Genomic DNA, 27,365 nt, shown 5'->3' with positions numbered 1-27,365 from the left:
TACTTTAATTGAAATTTATTTGTACAGAACTACCAATGTCATAAAAATGACACATTGTTTTATTTTATTTTTTAAAAGTAGCTCTTTAGTGTTCTCCATTTTTATAACTAGCAACTTACACAGCATGGTGGAAAAGAGTGCCTAGCCTGGAGACATTCAGACACTTAGTAGCTGTGTGATATGGGCAGATCATGTCCCTCTATTTGCCTAGTTTTCCCATCTGTAAAATGGAGAACTAATATATACTTCCAAGGGTTGTTGTGAGAATCAAATGAGAAGTTTTTTGTAAAAAATGTTTAGCCTAGTACCTGGCACATAGTAAGCATCATATAAATGTTAGCTTTTATTATTAATATTAATATGCCTTGATCCTATGCTTCCATTCATTTTAATAGAAGCCATATACATATGGTAAATTTGTGAGTTCAACATTTGTTATTGTGTAAAAAAGCCAAATTTATTAGTAGAGTTATACTTGTACAATTAATTTGAATGTTGCTGTATTTATCGTTTATTTTTTTAGCTTAACATACCTAAAATCAACAGAAATTATACTACTAATTTTTACTTTTCTTTTAAAAAGGTATTTACTATGCAAGATCTACTCCAGCTGATTAAAGTCAATCCCAAATCCAGTTTCTACAAATCATTGGTAGGATTATTTTAGATTCTGTAAATCTGCTCTAATTTATTAACCATAGTTGAATGAAACTAATTCTTTTTTCTTTTTTTTTAAAGACTGGAAGAATTCAAAAAGACAACCAAAAAGGTACAAGATTCATAGATTATTCTAGAAATACATAAATTACTGTTTTCATATGCTTTTTATGGAGGGGGGAGTAGTGTCTTAATTTGTATTATTTACTTTGAATTACATAATTACTCTTTTTTTTCCAAATACAATTCCAAGATAGTTTTGAATACTGTTATTATCTTTTCTTGAAAAAAGTGGTATTCATAAATTTTTTTTTCCTTTGTCTTTTTTGGTAATATGAATATGCAAATAATCTGTTGCTTCCTCAGTGTGGGAACACCCTTTACCCCTGCTGATTATCATCTGTTCATAAATTAACATGTAAGTCCTAAGGAGTTTCCTAATACCTAGAGGTTAAATAATTTAGTCCCAGGTCACAAGGGGACCATTTCCAATGGATCCATATCTTACCACTATACCCAGATGGCTCCTGAGGAGAGAGAGGCTGATGACTTTGCACAATTTCTTCACTTAAATCCAGTTCTCTTGCTAGTCATGGCATCACTTTCCTGATGTCATGATCATTTTAGAGAACAAAGAACAAATAACAACAATAACCATAACTAGTATATAGATGAAATTTGAATCTTTTTCAAATCTAGCATACCCTATGGAAGATATTAGTGTAATTCATAGCAAATTAAATAAAAATATTATAACTACTGTATTTGACAACTAGGTAACATAGTGGATGATGATTTGAGATCAGGAAGACCATAGTTGGTAGAATTCTGCCCCACTTATTGGTATCACCCAGTGATATTCTGGATGAGTTGCCTAATCTCTGCCTCATTTTTCTAATCAGTAAAATGGAGATAAGTATTTATAAATTTTGAAACATAAGGTGGAGCCAAGTTGGTGACGAGAGGATGGTGTCTTAGGCGCTCTCTCATAAAACTTCTAAACTAAGGACTCTAACTAAATTTTCAAGAGACAGAACCCACAGAGGGACCCAGTGAGGCAGTTCTCCTACTCAAGGTAACCTGGAAAAGAGCAGAAAGGCCCAGCACCCCCAGGGTTGGAGGGGTGGCTGTCCAGAGGGGTAGCCCACCAGAGCAAAAGAACTTCAGCCTCCTGGAGGCAGTCCCAGGGCCCTGAGTGGGGGAGTTTCCTGACCTACACCCAGAGGAGCTTCAGGCACAAATTGGGGGAACAGCGGGGGACCTCTGCCAGAGTGAGTATGTGAAGCCCAGCCCTCAGGGCACACAGTGAGCAGCTTGGCCAAGGCAATCCAGATCCAGGAAACAGAAGTAGGTGGAGCTGGGAAGCAGGGGTCCTCAGGGCATGAGCTCATTGAACCTAGGGAGGGGAGTGAAGAGAGAGACTGCTGAGCTCTGCCCCTGGAACAGGACTCAGGGGTTCTGACCACAGTCAGATCCTGATCACAGTCTAGGCCCCCCCACCCATAGAACAGCAGAGGCTCCCTCACCTCAGCCCTGTGGCAGAGTGGGGTGCATATGGTCATTCACAGACCAGGAGGGAGGACAGAGCCTCACACACTGAGACCCTTGTGGGAGTGTCCCAAAAGCTCAGGAAGCACCCCCAAAACAGGCTAAGGCTGGGAAAATGAGCAAGCAGAGAAATGAGGAACACCATTGAGGAATATTTTGCCTGTGAGCCCAAAAAGGATCACAACACTCAGTCTGAAGATGAGGAAGCACAAGCTCATGCATCTAAAGACTCCAAGAAAAACAGAAATTGGGCTCAGGCTATGACAGAAATCAAAAAAGACTTTGAAAATCAAATGAGGGAGTTAGAAGAAAAACTGGGAAAAGAAATGAGAGAGATGCAGGGAAAACATGAAAATGAAGTCAGCAGCTTAGTCAAGGAAATCCAAAAAAATGCTGAAGAAAATAGCATGCTAAAAACCAGCTTAGGTCAAATGGATAAAACAGTTCAAAAAGTTATTGAGGAGAAGAATGATTTAAAAAGTGCAATTGGCCAGATGGAAAAAGAGATAAGAAAGCTCTCTGAGGAAAACAAATCCTTCAGACAAAGAATAGAACTCAGGGAGATTGATGAATTTATGAGAAATCAGGACTCAATACTTCAAAACCAAAAGAATGAAAAATTAGAAGAAAAGGTGAAACATCTCATTGAAAAAAACAACTGATATGGAAAACAGATTTAGGAAAGATAATTTAAAAATTATTGGAATACCTGAAAGTCATGATCAGGAAAAGAGCCTTGACATCATTTTCAAAGAATTACTACAGGAAAATTGCCCTGATATCCTAGAAGCAGAGGGCAAAATAGAAATGGAGAGAATCCACCGATCCCCCCGAGAAAGAAATCCCCAAAAAACCAACCCCCCAGGAATATATATATATAGCCAAGTTCCAGAATTCCCAAGTTAAGGAGAAAATATTATAAGCAGCCAGAAGGACACAGTTCAAATATCGTGGAGCTGCAATCGGGATCTCACAGGACTTAGCAGCAACTACATTGGAAGCTCGTAGGGCTTGGAATATAATATACTGGAAGGCGAAAGAGCTTAGAATGTAACCGAGAATCAACTACCTGGCAAAACTGAATGTCCTCTTCCAGGGAAAAAGATGGACTTTCAACGAACCAGGGCAATTTCAAATGTTCTTGTTGGAATGGCCAGAGCTGAACAGAATGTTTGATCTTCAAATACAGGACTCAGGTAAAGCATAGAGATTGGAAGAGAAGGGGAAAATATGAGGGACTTAATGATGATGAACTGCATATACTCCTGCTTAGAAAAATGACACTGATAATACTTATATGAACCTTCTCAATTAAAAGAGCAGGTAGAAGGAGCTTTTGTAGATGAAGCACAGGAGAAAGCTGAATTTGAAGATAAAATATGGTATAAAAATGGAGTCAATAGAAAAAAGGGAAATGTAATAGAAAGAAAAAGGAGAGGGGCAATAGGCCAAGATATTTCATATAATAAGATTTTTCTGTATTACAATGAGCTATTGCAATGATATGGAAGGGGGGAAGGCAAGGGGGAATGAGGGAATCTTTGCTCTCATCAGAGGTGGCTAAGAGAGGAAACAGCATATATACTCAATGGGGTACAGATATCTGGAGTACAAAGGAGAGGGGGGGGCAGGGGGAAGGGCTAGGGATGTGAATGATGGAGGAGAGGATGGACCATGGGGAGAGTGGTCAGATATAACACATTTTCTTTTTTACTTCTTGCAAGGGGCTGGGATTGGAAGGCCTGTCTGGGACCATAGGGCCAGATGGATGCTGGGCTTAAGGGGTGGTATGGGGGCTTGGGGCCTCTTGACCCCAGGGCCTGGGATCTGTCTGCTGCGCCACCCAGCTACCCTACAGCAGAGTCAGTGAAAGGAGAGAGAAAATATAGTACATGGTAGTGGAGGCAATACGAAAGGAGGGAGTTGGAATCCATGATGGCAATGGTGGAAAAATATGGAAGTAAATTTTGTGATGGACTTATAAAGAACGTGATCCACCCGTGACAGAGTTGGTGGTGTCAGAACACAGACTGAAGCACATTTTTTTATTATTATTATTTTTTGGGGGGGTGCAGGGCAAATGGGGCTGGATGGCCTGCCTGGGGCCACATAGGGTGATCGTTGGATGTCTGAGGCTGGATTTGGACCTGGGTGTTCTGGCTCAAGGGTCAGTGCTCTGTCTGCCACCCAGCCACCCCTACTATTATTACAATTTTATTTTATTTTAGGTCTACTTTTTTTCTTTTTTTGGTTTATGCCGGGCATTGGGGTGGGGGTGGCTTGCATTTCACACAGCTGGGTGATTGTTGGGTGTGTGGGGCCGGATATGGGCTCAGGTGCTCCTGGCTCCAGGCTGCAGGGCTGGTGCTCTGTCCACTGTGCCACCTGGCCATACCTACAATTATTACTATTATTTTTTTAATTTTAATTTTTTTCTCTCCCCTTTATTGCTCAAGTGAGTCTATATTATTGGGGGGAGGGTGTATTTTGTTTACTCTTAAACAAGAATATTTTATTAATGCATAAAACATTGTACAGAATGAGAATAAATAAATATTAAATTTTGAAACACCATGTACATACATTAGCTATATTTGATAAATTTAAGCAAACTAATGAATTCACTTAAAAATATAAAAATTTCTGACATATCTTGGTCAATTTCTGATCATTCTATTTCAATAAATATTTGTTTAAATGAATTGAAGCAATTTAAAGTTATTCTAGCCATCCTTGCTATTTTAGTTCTTTATATCATAGATTTATTCTTGATGTTGGATTTGTAGCACTTATATGAGTTTAGAAGTTGCCCAATAAACTGTCTTGTCTTTTTTTGTACCTTTAATGTCCTAAAACAGTGATTTTCAACGTGTTCAAGTATGAAGACAGCCTGGTAATTGGGTAGTAGGTCTATAAATTTTAGTGATAAGTTCATGTAAAAGTAAATGGACTCATGACCCAACTAAGTCTCAAAAGCTTTTTAATCTGTTTAATATCATATAAAGGATATAAAATATTTCTGATTCTTTTATTACAAAGTAATCAGTATTTATAGAAATAAAAATTTACAAAAGTTAAAATTAATGTAAATTATAACTAAAGATAAGCCTTCCTTGATGGATAATAAGCTAAAAATATTGTTATTTAAAATAGCATAAAACAGCATGGAGTGAACTGTCTTTAAATCTTCATATATGTTGATAAATTCAGAGAACTTTATATACATCTCAGCAAATTTGTATATAATGAAATTGGATTACCTGGAGAATTATCTAAAATCAATAATGCTTTAAACCTTATATTTGTAATGTCTTTGTAATGTTTTTCAACAGCTGAGCTAAAATAACTTGAAGACCAGTCTTCAGAAAAAACTTAAATGACAGTCCTATTTGATGGCCAGTGAACTAGAAGTAATTGATAGATATAGCCTCTGAAAACTTAAAAATTTCAGTATTAACACTAATTATTTTTTATCCAAAATTGCCTTTTTTATTATCTTAAATAAAAATGATAGGGAATATTTAGACATTTAAAGCCAAATTGGGTTTTTTCTTTCTTAAAATTGTAAGTTCTACTATGTTTAAAGGGCTATATAACCATGCCAGCCCTTTAACTTAGCAATGCTACTACTAGATCTGTATTTCAGGAGAGGTGGAAAATAGGAGGGAAGAGGACTTATATGTATAAGGATGTTTTTAGCATTTTTTTTTCTGGTGGCCGGGAACTGGAAATTGAGGAGATGCTCATTGGGTGGAGATTGGCTGAACAAATTGTGGTATGTGATTGAGTTAAAATATTTCAAGAAATGAAGAACAGCATGCTCTTAGTAAAAAAATTTACATGAGCAGATACAATGGGAAATGTACTATATACACTGTAAACAGCAATGTTGTAAGAGGATCAAGTATGAATGACTTAGCAATTGTATATAACCAGGGAACAATAAAAATTAAATTTAAAATATAAGTTCTGAAATATATCTTAAAATAAGTTTTATTAACATTAAAATTTTTTTGATTATTTTCTTCAAAGCATCAGACTTAAGCTGTTGTATACTCATGTATTGGCCACCTCTTTGGTAATTTTAACATATAACTGAATTTGCTTTTTAAAAGAAAAATTAATTTCTTTAAAGGAAAAATCTGCCTTCCCCAATTAAGCCAGGAGGTGATTGGTATATCTTTGTATTTCCACTTTGCCCTCTAGATTTTAAGTGATTCATGGGGTTGCAGAGAATTTAATATGATTGAAATGACTGAACAGCAATAATATTTTTTGAAATACGTCTGAGCTCCTTTTTTTGGTCATAATTTTTTCCTCCTTGATTTGTTTTTCTCTAAAGTTGTTTTTACTTTAGAGATACCATACATTTTCTTTGTGTTTTGTTTTTTGGTTTGGGGTTTTTTTTTTGTTTTTTGACTTTGTTTTCTTCTTGTCTCTTGGAATCATGGTTTCTGTTTGATACATTTGAATTTTGGGAGAATTTCTTGCTTGGCCAAGGTTTTGCACTTTTGTTCCAAGCTGCCAGTTCCTTCTCAATTCTTCTACAGTTTATTTTCTGTTTTTTCCCTCTAGCTCTTTCATTTCATTTTTTTTTAGGCAAACGGGGTTAAGTGGCTTGCCCAAGGCCACACAGCTAGGTAATTAAGTGTTTGAGGTCGGATTGAACTCAGGTACTCCTGACTCCAGGGCTGGTGCTCTATCCACTGTGCCACCTAGCTGCCCCCATTTCATTTTTCAAAAAAATTTTAAGTGATTTTTAAAAATTTCATTTCTTCAGGAAACTAGTTGAATTTGTGGCCAAAGTGGATTTTACTTGTAGATGTTTTTGAGCCATTCTCTTTTTAAAGGTTTGTTTCTTGAGTGTACCTGTAACCATAATAGCTTTTTATGGTGGGAGTCTTTTTTTTTTTACTTTCCTTGTTCTTCTAGCCTACTTCCTGTCTTCATATTTGATGTTTGGACAAGGTTTTATATACTTCTGGAGGAAAACTCTGAGTTGATCCTATTGCTGCTTTCTTGAGATATTGACCAAGATTTTAGGAACAATTGAGATTGAAGATCTATGAGCTTTCAATGCTCTCAGAATGATCTGATCCAGGCAAAGTCTGATTGCTGTCCCCTGTTCTGAACTCTGTAAGATCTTGACCTGGATTTGAGTCTGCTCCTGGAGCCCCAGTAAGCCAGCTAGAAAACTTTGCTTGTTCAGACTGAAAGATCTACAGGCTTCCCCTCTTTGGACTACAGTTCCTGTCCTGATTATTCCTTTGCTGGTTTCTGTCTGCGTTGTACTTATTTGTGCTCTTGGGTTTACAGTCACACATTTGCTGCTTCTTGATTCAGAACTTGCTGTGTTGTTTGTCCTTCTTTCTCAAAGAAGGCCCTGCAAGGAGGTGCTGCCATGATATGCAAGTGAGTTGAATTTGAGTGAGGGGCTTCTGGGATGAATCACCAGCCTTACTTTCTCCTCTGGAGCCATCTGGGTCCAGTGACCAGATAATCAAGACAACTGGAGATGGCTCTGGATGCAGTGGGAGACATTGCTTTTTTTTTTTTTAAAGAAATATTACAGCTTTTATGAAGTCCCCACCCCTCACAGAAGGCAGTCTGTTAGTCTTTACATTGTTTCCATGGTATACATTGATGTCCATTGAATGTGATGAGATATCCTTAAGGAACAAACATAAAGTATAAGAGATAGCAAAATTACATAATAAGATAATGGGTTTTTTCCAATTATAGGTAATAGTCTTTGGTCTTTCTTCAAACTCCACAGTTCTTTCTCCAGGTACAGCTGGTATTCTCCATCGCAGATATTCCAAAATTGTGCCCAATTGTTGCACTGAAGGAATGAGCAAGTCCAGTAAGGATGACCATTGCACCCATGTTGCTGTTAGGGTGTACAATGTTCTTCTGGTTCTGCTCATCTAGCTCAGCATCAGTTGATGCAAATCCTTTCAGGCTTCCTTTGATTCCCATCCCTCCTGTTTCTAATAGAATAATAGTGTTCCAGGACATACATATACCACAGTTTGTTAAGCCATTCCCCAACTGAAGGACATTGATTTAATTTCCAATTCTTTGCTACCACAAACAGGGCTGCTATGAATATTTTTTGTACAAGTGATAGTTTTACCCTTTTTCATGGTCTCTTCAGGGTATAGACCCAGTAGTGGTATTACTGGATCAAAGGGTATACACATTTTTGTTGCCCTTTGGGCATAATTCCAAATTTCTCCCCAGAAAGGTTGGATGAGCTCACAGCTCCACCAACAATGTATTAGTGTCCTAGATTTTTCCCTTCCAACATTGATCATTGTGTCCTTTCTGGTCATATTGGCCAGTCTGAGAGGTGTGAAGTGGTACCTCAGAGATGCTTTAATTTGCATTTCTCTAACAATTAGTGATTTAGAGCAATTTTTCATATGACTATGGATCACTTTAGTTTCTTATCTGTAAATTGCTTTTGCTTATCCTTTGACCATTTGTCAATTGGGAAATGGCTTCTTTTTAAAAATTTCACTCAGTTCTCTGTATATTTTAGAAATGAATCCTTTGTCAGAAATACCAGGTGTAAAAATTGTTTCCCAATTTACCACAGTTCTTTTGATCTTTGTTTACATTGGTTTTGTTTGTGCAAAAGATTTTTTAATTTAATGTAGTCAAAACTATCTAGTTTATTTTTAATGATGTTCTCCATCTCTCCTTGGTCATGTCATCATGTACTTCTGACCTGACCCTGTAGCCTCTTCTATCTCTTTCTGCCAACCTAAACTGGATGATTGACTCATTAATTTTTTTCTTGGAATCCTGATAGTAATAGCAGTAATAGTAATTCTGATGCATTTTGCAGGTTGTTTTGGAGGGGACCTTACTATACACTTCTTACATACACAAAATATAAAAACTAACCCTTCATATATGTGTATGAGACTTTCAGACTATTGAAAACATTTGCTTATTGTACTGATTTATTTTTGAGAAAGAACCCTTGCAAAAACTTCAAAAGCACCCCTTATTGGTAACAGGACACTGGAGTTTTTGCATTGCAGTGCTTCCATTGGTTCTTTATGATAAGTATTGATGGAGTAATTTCTGCCTGCTCTTAATTCATTTTTGTCTTCATCACCAAGACTCACATTGCTCTAACTGAGTTCCCTTGCACAGGCAATTCTTAGAAGGGATTGCAGAGTGAAAACAATGTTGTGGTAAATGGTGTCAGCCATCTAAGACATTCTGAGGTACTATTAAAGTACAGATAAGCCTTAAATTTTAACTTTCCAAAGACCAGTCTGCTAGATATATAGATACTTTGAAATATAATATAACAGTTTCCCAAGGAATCATAGGTTTGGAAGGGATATTAAAAAGTAGTCCAGTCCCTATGTTTTGTAAGATAAAGATATTTTTTAAAATCTTCAGAGAAGTTTTCTCTACTTCGTGGGATGTTATTCTCATTAGTGATATATTTCAGTGATAAATTAATTGGGGGAAGTCCACTCTATTAGTACACAAAAAGACTGAGTTTCAAAGTAAAAGCTCTGGAGCCTTCGCTTAAATTTTTACATTTCAGAACTTTTACCTGTTAATTGCTTTAATTGCTTACTTTGGGACTTTCTGAAGTTCTTAAATCAAGTTTCAGGGCCTGAATTGGGCAATATAATTAGAGGCATCCAGGTGATGCAGTTTAATGAATGCTGTGCCTGGGAGCAGGAAGATCAGAGTTCAAATGTAACCTCAGATACTTAATACTGTGAACCTAGGCAAACCTTTGTCTTAATATGCTCAGTGGTTAAATAGGAATAATAATAACACCTCTCTCTCTCTGGGTGGTTGTGAGTACCAAATAAAATATTTCTGAAGAAAGTAAGAACAAGTAAGAACCTAATACATGCTTAATTCTTGTTTCTTTCCTTTTGATAATACATTTAATGAAGCTGAGCACAGAAAAGGAAAACACACCTGGTTACCAAAATTTCCCGGAATAGTACTGCTTCTTTTATTAAGGACAATATTATTTTCTAATTTAATTTGTTTTATAACTCTTAAATGGATTTTCTAAGTACTGAGCCCAAATCTATATCAAAGAATAACATCATACTTTGAAAAATCACTGAGATTACCAATATTGAACATTGATATTTATTCTTCAATGATTTGTTAGTGAACTAGAATGCTTATACTAATATGTCATATGTTGGGGAATAGGGTTTGGACATGTGATTTTGTTTTAGGGGTAGATAAGGAAAAGGTCCCCAGTACCAATGTTGTACCTTCTCTGTAATTTACAGTCTTAGTAGAGGTTGTGACTTGCCAGAATTGCACAGTAGTAGTGTGTATTGGTTCTTTTTTTTTTTCTTTTGCAAGGCAAATGGGGTTAAGTGGCTTGCCCAAGGCTACACAGCTAGATAATTATTAAGTGTCTGAGACCGGATTTGAACCCAGGTACTCCTGACTCCAGGGCCAGGTACTCCTGACTCCAGGGCTGGTGCTTTATCCACTACGCCACCTAGCTGCCCCCTTTGTGTGTGTGTGTGTGTGTGTGTGTGTGTGTGTGTGTATTGTTTCTTGACCCAAGGTCTTACCTAATTTCTAAGCCAACTCTTTCTTCCTTGTGTCAATCTGCTTTTTACTTATAACTTTAAATTTTTTCCCTTTCTGATCAGTTTTTTCATTATTGAAGGAAATTTTATTATTTTAGAAGGATTTGTCCATTTTTAAAAAGTTCCTTTTTGTTTTTATTTCATCTTCATTTTAAAAATATGTTCCTACATAGTGAACCATTTTTGTAATAAAGACTTAAAAAGAAAAGGAGGTAAATCAGCAAAACCAACACATTATTTATGTCAGACAGCATAAATGATACAAGCTCCATAATCACTGGAGTTCACCACTTATGCAAAAGTTTTGCTCTGTATAAACTTTGATTATTTTCTTTAGATGCTTGAAAATATCTTCCTGCTTTTGTTTATTTAAATAAGTGAATTGTAAACCATTGGACCAAGAATGATTTGTCATTCTAAGGAGAAGCATTTTCTTTGCCTATGTGACATAAAAATTCCTAATTTTAACTTGGATTCATAAATTTATATATTATATTTTTTAAGGTTTTCTCATGCAGATTTTGATGGAACTGACAGAATATCATCTCTCCAGGGAGAGTTGCAATATGGAGACACAAACAAGTTCAACATTATTACCTACTGGTGAATCTCTTGGTAATCATTGCCTTCCTTTCATTTTTATTATATATGAGGGTTTTTCCCCCTTTTAACATGTAGAAATGAACCAATATCCTATTCTATCTTATATCTTGTTGACCATTTCACAGGAGTAACTCAGTTCTGTGAGTTGTAGGAGAGCTTCATTCTATGGAATCCTATTGATAGAAGGAGCCTAGACAGGGTTTAGTATGTGGTAAGGGCATAGAATTTGGAATTGCAAGACCTGGAATTTGAATTCTGACTCTTCTACTTATTTCTTTTGTGATGGGAGGTGGGGGGGGGGGGGGCTAGTCACTTAATCCTTCTGGATCTCAATTTTGTCATTAAGCTGTGAGTATTGAATTCTAGATAGTCTATAAAGTCCATTCTGGTTCTAAAACAATGATCTATCTGGTCATATTTAGTCTAAATGACTTTACTTGTATATCCTCTTCTAATGGTCTCTAGGGTTAGTAATTCTTCCTTGAGCCAGTATTTTTCCATTCTTCCAAATGCATTATCTCAATCTCTTTTGTAGCCATTAATTCATTTCCTAATTTTGGCCCTAGCATAGAAGAAAACAATATCCTCCTTAGATCATGTACTTGGACAGTGAATATTTTCAGTTCTCCACTCATTGTTCAAGTATGGACTTTAAACAGTTTCTCCACATCCTTATCACATAGAGATTTATGTTTACTTAAAGTATTTGTAGTATACTCTGAAAAGGGGCTTTATACATATATATATATATATATAAAATATTAATTTGCTGCATAAGTGTAGAATTATAGGGTAGAATTATAAAGCCAAAATGAACCTTAGAAGTCATGCATTTTACCCTTCTTATTTAAATAATTGAAATAAGACCCCTGAGAAGTTAACTGTTATTGCCAAAGTTTATAAATCTAGCTATGAGATCTGGAACTTCTAGGAATCATTTGTGGTGATTCTTATTAACTTTTTTTTTTTTAGATATTTCAAGGCAATGGGTTTAAGTGGCTTGCCCAAGGCCACACGGCTAGGTAACTATTAAGTGTCTGAGGTCGGATTTGAACACAGGTACTCCTGACTCCAAGGCCGGTGCTCTATCCACTGTGCCACCTAGCCGCCCTCTTATTAATTTTAATGGTAGTGTTGCTTTACAGCCCTTTTAGCTTTTAGCTTTTTCTTTTTCTCACAGCTCTGTGCTGATGGAGACATTCCCCATTTTATAGTATCCCACATTAGAATTTGAAGGGTCCTTTGGATCAGCTAAATCAGCCTCTTAGTGAATTCCTTCTGCAACATCTTTGACAGGTGATTACCAGCCTCTTCTTTAGGAGCCCTGGTGACAAGGTACTCAGCAGTCAATTTCTTTGTTTAATTTTAACTTATTGGTCCAAGTTTTGCCATCTGAGATCAATTTTGAACCTAATCTTTGTCTACTTGAGATGTTTTCATAATTTTGAAGACAATGACCCATCATGAAGTCAGTCAATCAACTAGTACTTATTAAATGTCTAATGTGTACTAGTTCTTCTACTGAAAGCTGGAGATAACAAAGAAGAGCTAACAACAGCTCCTTTTCTCTTTCTCTTTTTTCCTTAAGTTTTTGTAAGACAGTGGGGTTAAGTGACTTGCCCAAGGTTACACAGCTAGTTAATTATTAAGTGTTTGAGGCCAGATTTGAACTCAGGTACTCCTGATTCCAGGACCAGTGCTCTATCCACTGCGCCACTTAACTGCTCCAACAGCTCCTCTCAAAAAACTAGTCCGACTGGGGAGACAATATTCAAGCAACTTTGTCCCAACAAGATACATTGAAAGTCCTAGCCTTAGAGAGAAGACACCAAAGGTTAAGGAGAACTGGGAAAGGCTTCTACCAAAGATGGAACTTCAATAGAGACTAGAAGGAAGCCAGAGAGAGACTAGGAGATTGAGGGGAGGAGATAAGAGCATTCTAGAAAGCAGGATCCTGTTATGAAGAGTTGTTAAATTGAGAAGATTTCCTATTGATCCTGTAAAGAAAAGAGCCATGGAGTTTACTGAATTAGGGTTTTAGGAAATTCATTTTTTTCTTTTTTTTTTAAAGAAAGATTTTATTTATTTTGCTAAATACCACCACCTTCAGTGTGTTTGCCCTCTTATATCCAACCCCCCTTCCCTTTTTTCCCCTTTCCCTTTGCCCCTTCTTCCTTCCCTTACATTGGTTCCCCCTTTCCTCCTTTTATATGTTTTATATATATATATATATATATATATATATATATATGTATATACATATATATATATGTATATACATATATATATATATATATATATATATATATATATATATATATATATATATATATTTTGGTTTTTGCAAAGCAAATGGGGTTCAGTGGCTTGCCCAAGGCCACACAGCTAGGTAATTATTAACTGTCTGAGGCCAGATTTGAACTCAGGTACTCCTGACCTAGGGATGGTGCTCTATCCACTGTGCCACCTAGTCACCCTCCCCCTTTCCCCCTTTTAATATTTGAAAGGTAAGATAAGTTTCTTAACTGAATGTATGTATGTTAACTTTGAGCCAAATATGATGAGAATAAGATTCAGGTGGTTCTCACCTCCTCCTTTCTTCCCCTCTATTGCAATACGTTCTTTGAAACTCAGTGTAATGAGATTTACCCCATTCAGTCTCCTCCATCCTCCCATCTCTTTACTGTCTCCCTTTTTAAGGAGGTATTGTTTTTAAATCATTCTATCCGAGTCACAGAAAATTCATGAGTGTTCATCACTTATGCTAAGTATATTCTCTCTAACAGAATTATAGTTATTGAGAGTTATTAGTCTTTCTCCTGATAGGGATATAGCTAATTTCATCTTATTGGATAGCAGTTTTTTCTTTTTTTTACCCCCCCCCCCCCTTTTTCAACCTTTTTATGTGTCTCTTGAGTCTCCTGTTTGAAGTCCAGATTTTCTATTAAGCTCTGGTCTTTTGATCAGGAAAAGTTGGAAGTCTCCTATTTCATTAAATGTCCATCTTTTTCCCTGGAAAAGAAGGCTCAGTTTTGCCAGATAATAAATTCTTGGCTTCATTCCAAGGTCCCCTGCTTTTTGGAATATCGCATTTCAAGCCCTTTGATCCCTTAATGTTGATGGAGCCAGGTCCTGTGTAATCCTTACTGTGGCTGCTTGGTATCTAAATTGTTTCCTTCTGGCTGCTTGCAGGATTTTCTCTTTTATCTGATAGTTCTGGAATTTTGTCCTTGGTGTTTTCATTTTGGGATCCCTTTCTGGAGGGGATTGATGTATTCTTTCAATAACTATTTTGCCCTCTGGTTCCATGATATCAGGGCAGTTTTCTTTCACTAAATCCTGTAATATTAAATCCAGGCTTTTTTTCTCTTCAGTGGTGGAAGACCAATAATTTTTAGGTTTTATCTCTCCTTGGTCTGTTCTCGAGGTCAATGATTTTGCTGATGAGGTATTTTTACATTTTTTTATTTTTTTGGTTTTGTGTAACAGATTCTTGTTCTCTCATGAAGTCATTAGTTTCCTCAAACTCCATTTTTTTTTAGAGAATAATTTTCTTCATTTACCTTTTGCAACTCCTTTTCCAATTGGTCAATTCTATTTTTGAAAGAGTTTTCCATTTTACCAGTTGAGGTTTTGAGAGAATTATTTTCTTTTTGTAGTTGTCTAATTGTATTTTCCAAGGATTTGTTTTCTGGTTGCAAGGTGTTAATCTTCTCTTGGGTTTCTTTTCCCACATTTTCCACTTAATTTTTTAAATTCCTTCCTGATTTCTTCAAAGAAGTCTTTCTGTGCTGGAGATCAAATCATATTCTCCTCAGAGGTTCTAGGTCTCTCTGAGTTAGGGTCTTTCCCTTCTAGGAATTTTTCTGCAGACCCTCCTTTCTGATGGCCTTTCTTCATTTTCCTAAGATCTTGTGTTGGGGGAGGGGCTGGTTCACAGAGGTTTGGTGTGGGGATCCCTAGAGGCTTTACTCACTGGGTTTAGTAACTCCCAGTGGGCCAGTCAGTAGGGGGTGTTGTTGCTTTCTCTGAAGTATCTGTGACCTTGATTTGAGGTCTTCTCCCTAGGCCTGGAGGGTGTGGGTGGAGCTGCTGGATCCTTTTAAAGGAAGTTCGTTTTGATGGCTAAGTGGAAGATGGGTTGGAGTGGCAAGAGACTTGAGTCAGAGAAACTGAGCAGCAAAATGTCTCAGCTTGGGCTGATGAGCACCTGCACTAGAATATTGGCAGTGCCAGAGGAGAGAAGGGGGCAGATAAAGAGAAAATTGACAGAACTTGGCAACAGACTGGAAATGAAGAATGGGAGATGACTTGGAAGTTTGTAAACCTGTATAAATGTAAGGAAGATGTGCCCTTGACAATGATAGGAAAGTCTAGAAGGGGAAAAGATTTTAAGAGGAAAGATATTAAGTTCAGTTTTAGATAGGTTGGATTTAATATTATCATGGGACATCCAGTCTTAAGATGACTAGTAAGCAGATGGATCTGTATGAATAGAGATCAGGAGAGAGATTATGGCTGAATAAGTAGAGCAGAAAATTATATAGAAGTGATCCTTGAATTCATGGGAGTGGGTGATATCACTCAAAGAAATAGTATAAAGGACCCAGAACAGACTCTGGAGGGACAATTACACTTAGTAAGTAAAATCTGGATGAAGAGCCAGCATTGGAAAATGATTCTGGACAAATCACTTAATTTTTATTTGTATCAATTTCCTCAACCATAAAATGGAGATAGTTACAACACCTGTCTTGAAGGGTTGTGAGTATCAAATGATACAGTTTTTATAAAAAAGATCTTAATGTAGTACTAATGCTTAGTCTCTTTCCTCTCCCATTCCCTTTTCCCCTTTTTTCTTTATCTCTATCTCCTTCCTTTTTTGGTCCCTCTCCTACTAGAAACAATTGGACACCATTGAAGCTTCTTGAGTAAACTGTAAAATGATACAGTCAGATCACACTTAACTGATGTTAATGTCATATTGAGTCCTATATAAACTTCTTTTGTTGGAATAGCAATGGAAATTGCAAATATGCATTTTGAGACCTTAGAGAGTTATACTCCATTTCTTGAATGAGAGAAATTAAACTCATACTATTAACAGAAAATTCATCTTCTAGAAGTACATTTAGGTAGAAATATTACGGATTCAGAAAAGCATCAAGCAACTTTGGTGGTGAGAGTGTATAGTTTGGTGGGAGTTTAAGGGAGACCACAACTTCACAGTCATACATTTGACCAAGTTGTAAGGAATAAATTCTTCCTGCTGCTTTGGTTTGTTATGGAAATGGCATTTGCCTTGATAGAGCAAACTCAGTCTTCAAGTTCTCCAACAGAGTATTTCTAATGTATTTATTAATATTGTAAAGTATTCCATAATAAATAAAAACACAGAAATTGTACAGGGATCCTAAGCAAATGTTGGATTTTTTTTCTAGACATAGTGGTGTCTACATATTGTTATTAAATAGATAGTAAATAAAACATGTAACATGGAAAAGGCTACTCTATAAAGATATGTTGTATTGCCATGGAGGATGTGAATATAAGTGGAAAAAGGATTTCTTATAGATGGTAAAGTCTGCTCGATGCTCCTGTTTGAAGATAACAATGTTGTTTATATCATGCCCTTGAATAATATAGATGTTTCTCTGAGATCTACACTCATACAAAAGAAATTGACCTCACACTTTGCAAATGCAAAGAAGTCAAATATCATCTTTGTCAACTTTCTAGACTACAACATTAATTTGGGGGTGGGGGGAGTAGTCCATTGAATTATCTGGAACAGATATTGTTTTGTTGCTTAGTAAGTTTTAGGGTGCTTTCAACAGTCCCCAATTACTTCAAGACTCACAAAACAAAAAATTGATATTTTATGGTTCTGTGATTCATTTGAAATCCAGAATTTGTCATTTTAACAATATGTGCCAGATGTAATATGGTTTTGTTTTGGGAGGGATAGCTGCTGAGAAGAGGTTACCATAGACTGTCATGCCATTCTTCATTGAATTGATCTCTGTGTTACTACTACACAGAGGATATTCTAACATATCCTATCATATTTTTCCATAGCTGAAAAACTTCAACTTATTGATGAGCAATTTGCAGATATTTATCCCCAGCGTCTTAGATTGGAGTCATTAGAAACAAAACTCAATGAATATAAGAAAGAAATAGAACAACAGCTTCAATCAGAAATGTCTCAAAAGGTCAGTTTTGTAAATCTTGCTGCTAAAATGAAAAGAAATTCATTGGTATTTCTTGAAATGGTTTAATCCAAAATATAACATTATAACATTAGAGTGATTAACAGAAAATAATCTGAGGATTTTGGAGGTATCTGAATAAAACATTTGGGAATGAATGTTTCTGGGAAAAATATAAAACAAGTAGTTTGAATTTTGTGTTTCAGTTGAAGCATTTTAAAGATATTGAAATAACAAGAATGAGAATGGAAGAAAAAACAAAACTCCAAAAAGAAATGACTGAATTGCGACAAGAATTTGAAAAAACACATCAAGCAAAATCTGAAGCTTTAATTTCTCGAGAAAAGAATGCGATTGAAAGACTTCAAAAGCACCAGGAGGTAGTACTTTAATTATTAAACAGGTAGATAATGGATAGAGACACTTAAATATTCAAGATGAACTCTGGTTTGTTAAAGACTTTTAGGATTTTGAAGTCTTTAAAATATCTAATTGGATTTCAATTTAAAAGTTATTTCTTAACCTATTTTAGTGATTTCAACAATAAATGTGTATTCAAAAAAGATTTAAAAATTATTCACAAAGTTCATTGTTATTAAACATTGGTTATGTAAACAGGAGCTTATAGTTTCCATTGTACCATTGACAATCAGTTTTGGTCCAAAATGGGTTCTAGAAGAAGTATAATGAAAATCCATTCTCATTCCAGATAGCTTTGCCCTCATCTGTAACTGTATTAATAGAAGTAGCCTAGAAATGTATTGATGAGTTTTGCCGTTGATAATGGCATAACATTCATGTTTTCTTTATAGCAAGGGATGGGGAACCATTTTTCTGCAAAGGGCCATTTGGATATTTTTGACATCCTTTAAAGGCCATACAAACTTATCAACTTAAAAATTAGACTACTATATTTGATAAAACATTTAAATAACCCCCTTCTCCCCCCCCCAAAAAAACTCCTAGATTTGTTGAATTTCAAGTTCTACCTGTGGTTGTCTTAGCAATGCCCACCCCACACACACTTTATAGAACTGAGTTATTTAATGAACTTGTATGCCTTCCTCTTCCTTTTATATTATTAATAACATTTCTAGGAATTAGACTGGTTTTCACATATTAAGATAAGTTTAGTGCTCTCCCTCTCATACACATACCAACAACAGCAGTAATAACATTGATTTGAAGTTATTACCTTTTAGAACAAAACTTTTTCCTAAAGGGTATTTTATGATCAGTAGTTCAATAAACCAATTGGTTGGTCAAAAATTAAAATTCATTTTCCTGCTTAATTTCATATTGGCTTTGAAGAATGTTATTTTTTAGATAATACAGGCTATCCCAAAAATCTTATTACAGTTTTAAGCTTTAATTCTTGTAGTTCTACCATGGTCTTTGAACAGGTTTTTTTTTTTTACCTTTGTATTAGGAAGGGATTTAAAATGGATTATATCTCATTTTGGGATGAGATATGCTAATTTAGTGTTTAATCAGAATAATCCCAAGAGTTGAAATTCTTTTTAATAAATATGGAAACATTTAAAACCAAAAATGAATTTACCACATTTTCTTAACTTAAAGCAATTCTGTAATATAAAAATAATTTTGACCAACCCAGTACTTCATTTGTCCTGATGCTCAGATGCTACTCTATTTTTTCGTTTTCTTGTTTATAGTAATTTGAATTTTTGCCCATTTTTGAAGATATCTAAATTTAATCTCCATGATATGTTTTTAATCTGTTGAATGTTAAGCAGGAGTGCTTGATTTACAGTGTAAATCTAATTGTTCTATCAGTAAAATGCTTCCCTTTTTTGAATGGAATAGTTAATAAAAACAATATTTACCAAGTTTCAGAAAAATGTTAACTAGAGAACTAGATTATCATTTAAAGGCTGACACAGGGTGGTTATGATAAATATCTATTAAGATAAATTTATATGATCTTTTGTTATCATGGTATAATTATTGAACTTAGACATCTGACCTTGGTTTAACTTTTAGCTCCATAGTTACCAGTATTATGGATATGTCATACCTTATTTGTAAAATAGGCATTATGATATTATATTCCTACCTCACAGGAGTATTGTGACAGAAGTATATTGAAATGTGCTTTATAAATGTGAGCTATTAAACAAGACAATCAATCACTCTTGGAGATTATGATAATAAGCAATACACTTTGATAGTATCATACTATCTTTTTTTTGGAACTTGACAGTATTTCAAATCTGTTTTTAGTTTTTTGGAGTTTTTTAATGTTTTACTAATTTCTTTTAAATTAACACTTCATTATATAGATTGAAGCAAAAGAAATATATGTCCAGAGGCAGGGTTTACTGAAAGACATTGAAATGGTGAGAAGTAGAGAAGCTGAACTGAAGCAAAGAATTGAAGCTTTTGAGTTGTAAGTAATGGTGATTGGATATTTAGAATGAAACATGTATGACATTTAAAAAAGTATTTCAAACTTCTTTTATTGTCACTCAATATATATATTATACATAATAAATATATATATATCTGTTGCATTATCTTCTTACCCTATTGTCAGGAGGAATCTTAGTTTGTAAAAAAATTTTCATGTTTCTAAAGAGGCTAGCATAGTTAGATATAAAGCATAGGTCTTGAATTTGAAAAGTAGAATTAGCATCCATAAACTACCTATAATTTATATACATTTCTATCTATAAAATAAATTGTTAGGTAGAACATGTAATCAATTTTTAATGTAGATTTTCTTTTTTTTTGTTTTTTTTGTTTTTGTTTTTGTTTTTTTTTTTGCAAGGCAGTGGGGTTAAGTGGCTTGCCCAAGGCCACATGGCTAGGTAATTATTAAGTGTCTGAGACTGGATTTGAACCCAGGTACTCCTGACTCCAGAGCCAGTGCTCTATCCACTGCGCCACCTAGCCGCCCCTGTAGATTTTCTTAATTGCTTAGTTTCTAAATGTAAAATTTTAAATTGTCTCCTTCAAATTTCTTCATATTCAGTTTTATACTTAAAGTTCAAAAATAATTCAGAATTCTTATTTGAACCATAGTTCTAATCTCTATTTCTTCCATAAGGAATGGAAGGGAAAAAATATATAAATACTTTAATTGTGTATAATTGTATACTCTTAGATACTTGGTCTTTCATTTTATATGTTTTTAACTTTTGTGATTTATTTTTTTAGATAAGATTTAGATAAGATTTATTTTTAGATAAGATTTATTTTTTGGATAAGAAAAAACTTTAAAGAGTTTATTGACAAATAAGTCAGCAGAAAATGTAATAGAGTCTTCCTTTTGTGTGTGTGGTTGTGTGTGTGTGTGAAATTCTATATATAATTTGTGTTCCATTGCAAAAGAAAATTAAATTTTCTTCTTCAATATTCATCATCATCTAAAATAATTAGAAAATAAGACTTTTTCCCTTACTTTCTTACTGTTTTTGGTAACATTAGAACCCAGAAGCTACAGGAAGAAAAGTATAAAAACCTGGAAGAATCCCTGAAGAGAAGGGAGCTGAATGTAAAGAACATGGAGAATGCATATGAACAAAGGCTCAAGAATGAACTTTTAAAGTAATTACTTTTAGTTAAAATAGTGACAGCAAATTTTCTATAAGCAAAATTTGGGTACTAATGAACTAGATAATACTTGTGTAGACTTACATTTTTAATTTTAATTTTCCTAATGAGTATCTGTTAAAGTAACTTCCATTGTATGAATATCAGAGTAAAAGTAATAGTTGTTTTAGTTTTTTTCAATGTGGCAAGTGACATTTTTCATTTATTCACAGAAATTTCTTTTGATTCTAAAAAAAATTTAACTTCAGTGACCTATAAGAAGGAAAAAAAATGATTTAAGCAATGGAAAATATGGACTGCTACAGTAGGCTTTGTGGTCATGTTATAAAGACTCTTGAGTATCACACCTTTCCCCCAACTACATAAATCAATACTGCAGTGCAACAAATTTTCCCCATTATTATTATTCTTGCTACTATTCCAAATCCTAATTTTTCAGTGAAGTGTTTTTTTTTCCTGATTTTCAGATTTTCTGTATGTTTTTAGGTTTCAAAGATAATTCAGGGACGGCTGGGTGGCTCAGTGAATAGAGCACTGACCCTGGAGTCAGGAGTACCTGAGTTCAAATCCGGCCTCAGACACTTAACAATTACCTAGCAGTGTGGCCTTGGGCAAGCCACTTAACCCCATTTGCCTTGCAAAAACCTAAAAAAAAAGAAAAAAAGAAAATTCATTAAAAAAAACCCCTATGTAAACATCATATATAATATTAATACTGAACTCACCAGTTTTAACAATTTTTTTTGATCTGTGATTTAATTTATGTATGGGTAACTCCCAATGAAATTCTCTTTTCCAGCAGTGAAGATTTGCAACTCTTTTGAAACAAAATTGCCTGGGGTATTATAGGTGACTAGAGAGAGAGAAAAGAGAGGGGGGAAAAAAAAGTAATGGTGCTGTGCTAAGTGCTTTATAATTTATCCCATTTGATCCCTTAAACTGGGAAATAGGGGCTGTTGTTATCCTCATTTTATATAGTTGAGGAAACTGAAGCAGATAGAAGATAAGGGCTCCGTAGCTAGTTAGTATTTGAGGCTGATTTGAACTCAGTTCTTGATTTCAGCCCTGCATTTTGCACTACATCACTTTCTCCTTTGTGACTTGTTTAACAAGGTAGCCAATATATTTCAGTAGCACGACTTGAATCTTTCTAATTTCAAAGCTGTCTATCCACTATACCATTGTAGCTTGCCAGTTTTATCATCTAGTAGTTTATTGGTGCTTGAATTACAATAATGAGTAATCACAGAAACATTTTTGTTCTATGTTTATATAAATGTACAAACAATATTAGTAGTACACGATTAACCAAGTTGATAAAATGTACAATTTTTATATTTTGACATTTTCCAGGAAATAGTTTGGGGCCAGAGTTCATTGCCATTTGCTCTAAATTTAGAAATATATCGAATCACTAAGCCTTTGACAGATAATAGAGGGAACAAGAAAATGTACCAAATATACCTGCTTATTCTCCCCTTTTCTCTCTCAATAGGTCATCTGTGAGTGGTAGTAGTGGATGATTTTCTTTTCAGTAGAACATAGATGCATATGTATCATAGATATAAAATGTAATATGAATTTTTTTGTAACAATATTGTGGTGAACTTAATTTTGGCTATTTTGATTCCTTAGATATCAGCTTGAATTAAAGGAAGAATATATTACCAGATCTAATAGATTAATTGAAGAAGAGCAAAAGAACAAAGGTGACTTATTTAAAAGTTCCTATTTATCAACTCAGAAATAATTGTTTAACTTTAACCATCCTTCCCCTTCCTTCTTACCCCTTACTTACTAGTAAAGTCTATTTTCTGCATTGGAAAATATATATTTTATGCTTGTAGGCTTCATTATGATTATTGCTGGTGACTTAGGCAAGCCTAGAATAACCCTTATTCTGCCATTAGTTGCTTATTCCAAGCCTCCATGTTTAATGGACATTTAAATCTATGACTTGGGACATTTAAAGCTGGTGGCTGGTTCAAAATATCTTATGAAAATATTTCATAAGTTGATATATGCTTGATATATGCAGTTGTTCAAGTTTCAGGTCTCTAGCTAAAATTATTTTGAGATAGATTATTAATTATTAATTATTTATTATTAGACATTGTTTTTACTTTTCTTTTAGATAAAGCCATGCGTTTGCAAGATGAGGCCAGTGCTCTTAATTCAAGAAGGGAAGAACTCAGGGAAGCCATAAAACGTGCCAAAGATCTTGAGGTATTTTGTTCACCTGTCAGGTATTTGAGGTTGATATTGAAAAATAGGAAGACTTCATGATAAGCTGGCATAATGATTAATTTAAAATTTTTTCAGTGTGTTTGACAGGGCATTATATTTTAAAATCTTTGTACTTGTAACCAATAGAAACTTAAAATAAATCACAAATGGGTTAAAATCAAATAGGTTTTAAAAATCAGAAAAGAATGTGTCCTTATTTGTTGAATCAGTATGAAATTTTTTAAAAAGGAATTCCATTCTCTGAAATGTTACTATCTCAAAGTTATTTGTAACAAGGGACAACTAGGTAACACAGTGGATAGAGTGCTGGGCCTAGAGTCAGGAATGCTCATCTTCCAGAGTTCAAATGTAGCCTCAGATCCTTAATAGCCAGTGTGACCCTGGCAAGTCACTCAGTCCTGTTTGTCTCAGTTTCCTCTTCTGTAAACTGAACTGGAGAAGGAAATGACAAATCCCTCCAGTATCTTTCCCAAGAAAACCCCAAATAGAGTCATGAAAGGATGGATATGACTGAAACAACCACACAAGTGAGCTTGCATTTTAACGGAAGAGATAGGTGATTTTTACATAGAAGAATACCCACACTTGCACAATGATATTTTATATACAAAGTAAATATAAAGATGGTTGGGAGGGAGAGATCAGAAAAACTTCATGCAGAAGTTAGTTTTTGAGCTGCATCTTAAAGGAGCAGAGAAATTCTCTTGAGACCAAGGGAAGGATGGAGGACATTTCATTTATATAGGATGGCCAATGCAACTGCATGGAGATGGGATAGAAGGTATTATGAATGAGAAACAAGGAAAGAATAGCTGGATTTGGGGTCAAGTTGTTTACAACCAAAGCAGAAATGCTGACATTTTATTCTAGAGGCAATCAGAAGCCCTGGGGAAAACACATCCTTAATTCTGTACTTAAGAAAAGTACATTGATAGTGTTTGGGATAAACTGAAGTAGTGTGATGTGAGACTGTTAACAGTAATCCAGAAAAGAGACAATGAGACTTCAACTAAAGCAGTGGCCATTGAAGTCTAGAGAGGGATTTAGATCTGAGAGCTGGTAAAGCATGAGCAATGATATTTAAGGTAAGGAAGGTTTTGAGATCTGAAGGGAATGTTGTGATTATGAACTTGGGAACCTGAAAAAATATTGGTACTTTCGACAGAAATATGGTGGGAATGATTTCTGCATTATTATCTGGGATTTATTGATTTGTTTTTTTGTATTCTGAAATTCCTTTTGGGCCCATAGCTGCTCCCATGTGGAAGAAGTCTATAAGTCAAAATGAAAAGGACCCATAATTCCAGAATAAGAAATGGTAGTGAACAAAAGAATATTGAGAAGTTACTAAAAGAACATCTTTTTTGAAGTTCATTCAAATGAAACTATGAATGGAATTAGGTATTTGTAAGAAATATTCCCAGGGGTAGCTAGGTGGCATAGTGGATAGAGCACCTGCCCTGGAGTCAGGAGTACCTGAGTTCAAATCCGACCTCAGACAATAATTACTTAACTGTGTGGCCTTGGGCAAGCCACTTAACCCTATTTGCAAAAACCTAAAAAAATAAAAAAAATTCCCAGAATAGTGCATGGATACAATCATCTCACTCCCCTGTGAAAGAAGTTTCTATTGTATGCTTGTTATCTAGAATAAAAATGCAAACTTTTCTTTTTTGACATTTAAATCCCTTTACAAACTGGTTCCAATTTTTCATCCCAGGTTTTTTTCCTATCATTTTATGTCATATACACCACATTGACCTGCCTACTTGTTATCCCTTATACACAACATTTTTCTATTTCAGTACCTTTGCATGAGTTGTCTTCTATACATATTATGCTTCCCTACTAACTCCTGTCTGTTGGAATTCCTACTTTTTATGTAGGGCTTAACTTAAAACCTTTGCTGATGTTCCTAAATTTTAGCACTCTCACCTTATCCTTTGGAAATTACTTTGTTTAATTGTTGCACACACTGATTTTACACAGAATATAAACTTGAGGACTAGGGCCTTTTAAAAACTTTATTTTTTTTAATTAATTAAGTTTTTGTTTTATCTTCCTTTCTCCCTTCAATTGGGATAAATAAGAAGATAAATTTTTTAAAGTTACAAAATACATAGTTAAAGAAAACAAATCTATACATTGGTTTTGTCTAAAAACATTCTGTATCTTGAGTCTTAGCACTTCTCTTTCAAGAGATGGGTAATTTGCTTCATGATTAATAAATTGATTTGAGTTAAGTCTTTCAAATTTGTCTTTACAATGTTGTATTAATTGCGTTGGTCCCTTTACTTGCATCAGTTTATACAAGTCTTTTTTTAAAACATTTTGTCTTTTGATTCTCTAGCTTCTAGTTCAGTGTTTAGCACATTTAATAAAAATTTTTAAAATTTCATGGAATTAATGTATTTATTTTTTCTTCATGAATCATTTATTTAATTAGTAAATGTTTTTCCCTCATCCCTTCTAGTATGTCATTTCTGTGTGAAATAGTACCTCATTTGTTTTAATTTACCTTTCTCTAAATCAGTAGGGACTTGGAGCTTTTTTTCATGACTATAGATAGCCTTGATTACTTCTGAAAACTACCTGTTTATATCCTTTGATCATTTATCATTTGGGGAATGGCTCTTTTTTTATGACTTTAAATTCATTCTCTATTCAGTATGTATTTGAAAAATGAAACCTTAATCAGAAAAACATGCTATAAAAACATGATGCCTTTTAGTATAATGTAGTTTCCCTGTTATCTCTTCTGTTTTTAGGTCTATTTCTGCTTTTGCTTTGTCTGAGATCATAGTTGCTCTTTTATTTTTTAAGGTAGCTGAATCAGTATTAGATTTTGCTTCAGTCCTTTATTTTAACTCTATGTATGTAGATTTGAAATCACTATAAGAATTTCAGTACATTTTAATGCATCTGTAATAAGCAGTAAACTTGGAAATCATAATAAATGAAAAGTACCTTGAAATCACTGTGATGATGAAATCACAAAAGAAAATGAAAAGCTTTGATTATTAACATGGAATGTAAAAAAAAGGATTATTGGAGCTTAAAAGTTTTTCCAGGACAGGTAGTTATCCTTCCTGATTGATTTTTTTTTTGTCTGGTATAGCTTTCCAATGAAGAGAGATATTTCATCAAGTTAACACATAATGATGAAAACATGGACCCTAGATTTGCTCTACTTTGGTTCTGTATTAAATTCCAGGAATATATAGTTAGGTTTCCTTATTGGGAAGGGTATCTGTTTATCTAAGACAAGTATCCAAACTGACTGTTATAGTTCTGCTTGTAAAGTAATACACTTTGACTTTATGTTGCAATTCAAAATATTTTTCTGGACTCAATCACCCCTGGGAAAGTATGGAATCCTAAGTCCTTGGATCCATGTTAACACAGCCAAACTTGAAGCCTTCCTTACTTATCCTGCTCTCTTTTTTTGTCAATGTTATTAAATATTACACTACTCAGCATTTATTGTCCAAATGTATCTTCTGTTCTTTACAGTTTGAATTGGATTCCCTCAAAGGACAGATTTTATTAGTAACAAAAGAAAACCAGTTGCTGACTGAAAAACTTAAAGATACAACCGATTATCTGCTTTTGAAAGAGGAGAGACTGGAACTTCAGGCACAAAATAGATTACTTAAACAACAAATGGAAGAGATTAGAATTGAAAACATGCAACTTCAAAGAAGTATGAAAAATCTTTTTTTTCTCAGTTCCACAGGTTCAGAATTTATATTAAATGAGAACTGACACCATTTTTAATATTGGATGGTTTATAACTATAATTCAGGTGAAATTCTGGAAAATGTGAACAAGATTTGCTTAGGATTTTCAGAGATGAACAGGTTGCTAAGTTGTTAAAATCATTGATCTTTTTGAGAATTTGAACATAAAACTTAATTTT

General features: G+C 34.5%; 1 protein-coding gene across 7 annotated transcripts in view; it reads left to right on the top strand.

Moving 5' to 3' along the window:
* Window positions 1–27,365, top strand: part of OFD1 (OFD1 centriole and centriolar satellite protein) — a 52,793-nt gene that overhangs the window by 2,890 nt on the left and 22,538 nt on the right. For 4 of the 7 annotated variants that reach the window (XM_074192424.1, XM_074192423.1, XM_074192428.1 and 1 more), the window contains exons 3-12: window positions 584–652; window positions 739–769; window positions 11,313–11,423; window positions 17,490–17,626; window positions 17,830–18,003; window positions 19,927–20,033; window positions 21,074–21,193; window positions 22,835–22,908; window positions 23,334–23,425; window positions 26,960–27,149. In XM_074192424.1, coding sequence (XP_074048525.1) covers window positions 584–652; window positions 739–769; window positions 11,313–11,423; window positions 17,490–17,626; window positions 17,830–18,003; window positions 19,927–20,033; window positions 21,074–21,193; window positions 22,835–22,908; window positions 23,334–23,425; window positions 26,960–27,149 — 1,105 coding nt within the window. Of the gene's footprint in view, window positions 1–583; window positions 653–738; window positions 770–5,121; window positions 7,618–11,312; window positions 11,424–17,489; window positions 17,627–17,829; window positions 18,004–19,926; window positions 20,034–21,073; window positions 21,194–22,834; window positions 22,909–23,333; window positions 23,426–26,959; window positions 27,150–27,365 lie in introns of those variants that run through there. The other 3 variants (XM_074192425.1, XM_074192426.1, XM_074192427.1) reach the window with 3 other exon arrangements.

The sequence above is a fragment of the Macrotis lagotis genome, chromosome 6, assembly GCF_037893015.1.
Source record: "Macrotis lagotis isolate mMagLag1 chromosome 6, bilby.v1.9.chrom.fasta, whole genome shotgun sequence".
NCBI classification, from domain to species: domain Eukaryota; kingdom Metazoa; phylum Chordata; class Mammalia; order Peramelemorphia; family Peramelidae; genus Macrotis; species Macrotis lagotis.
The sequence above is the reverse complement of the archived record's forward strand: the minus strand, read 5'-3'. Positions and strand labels throughout refer to the sequence as shown.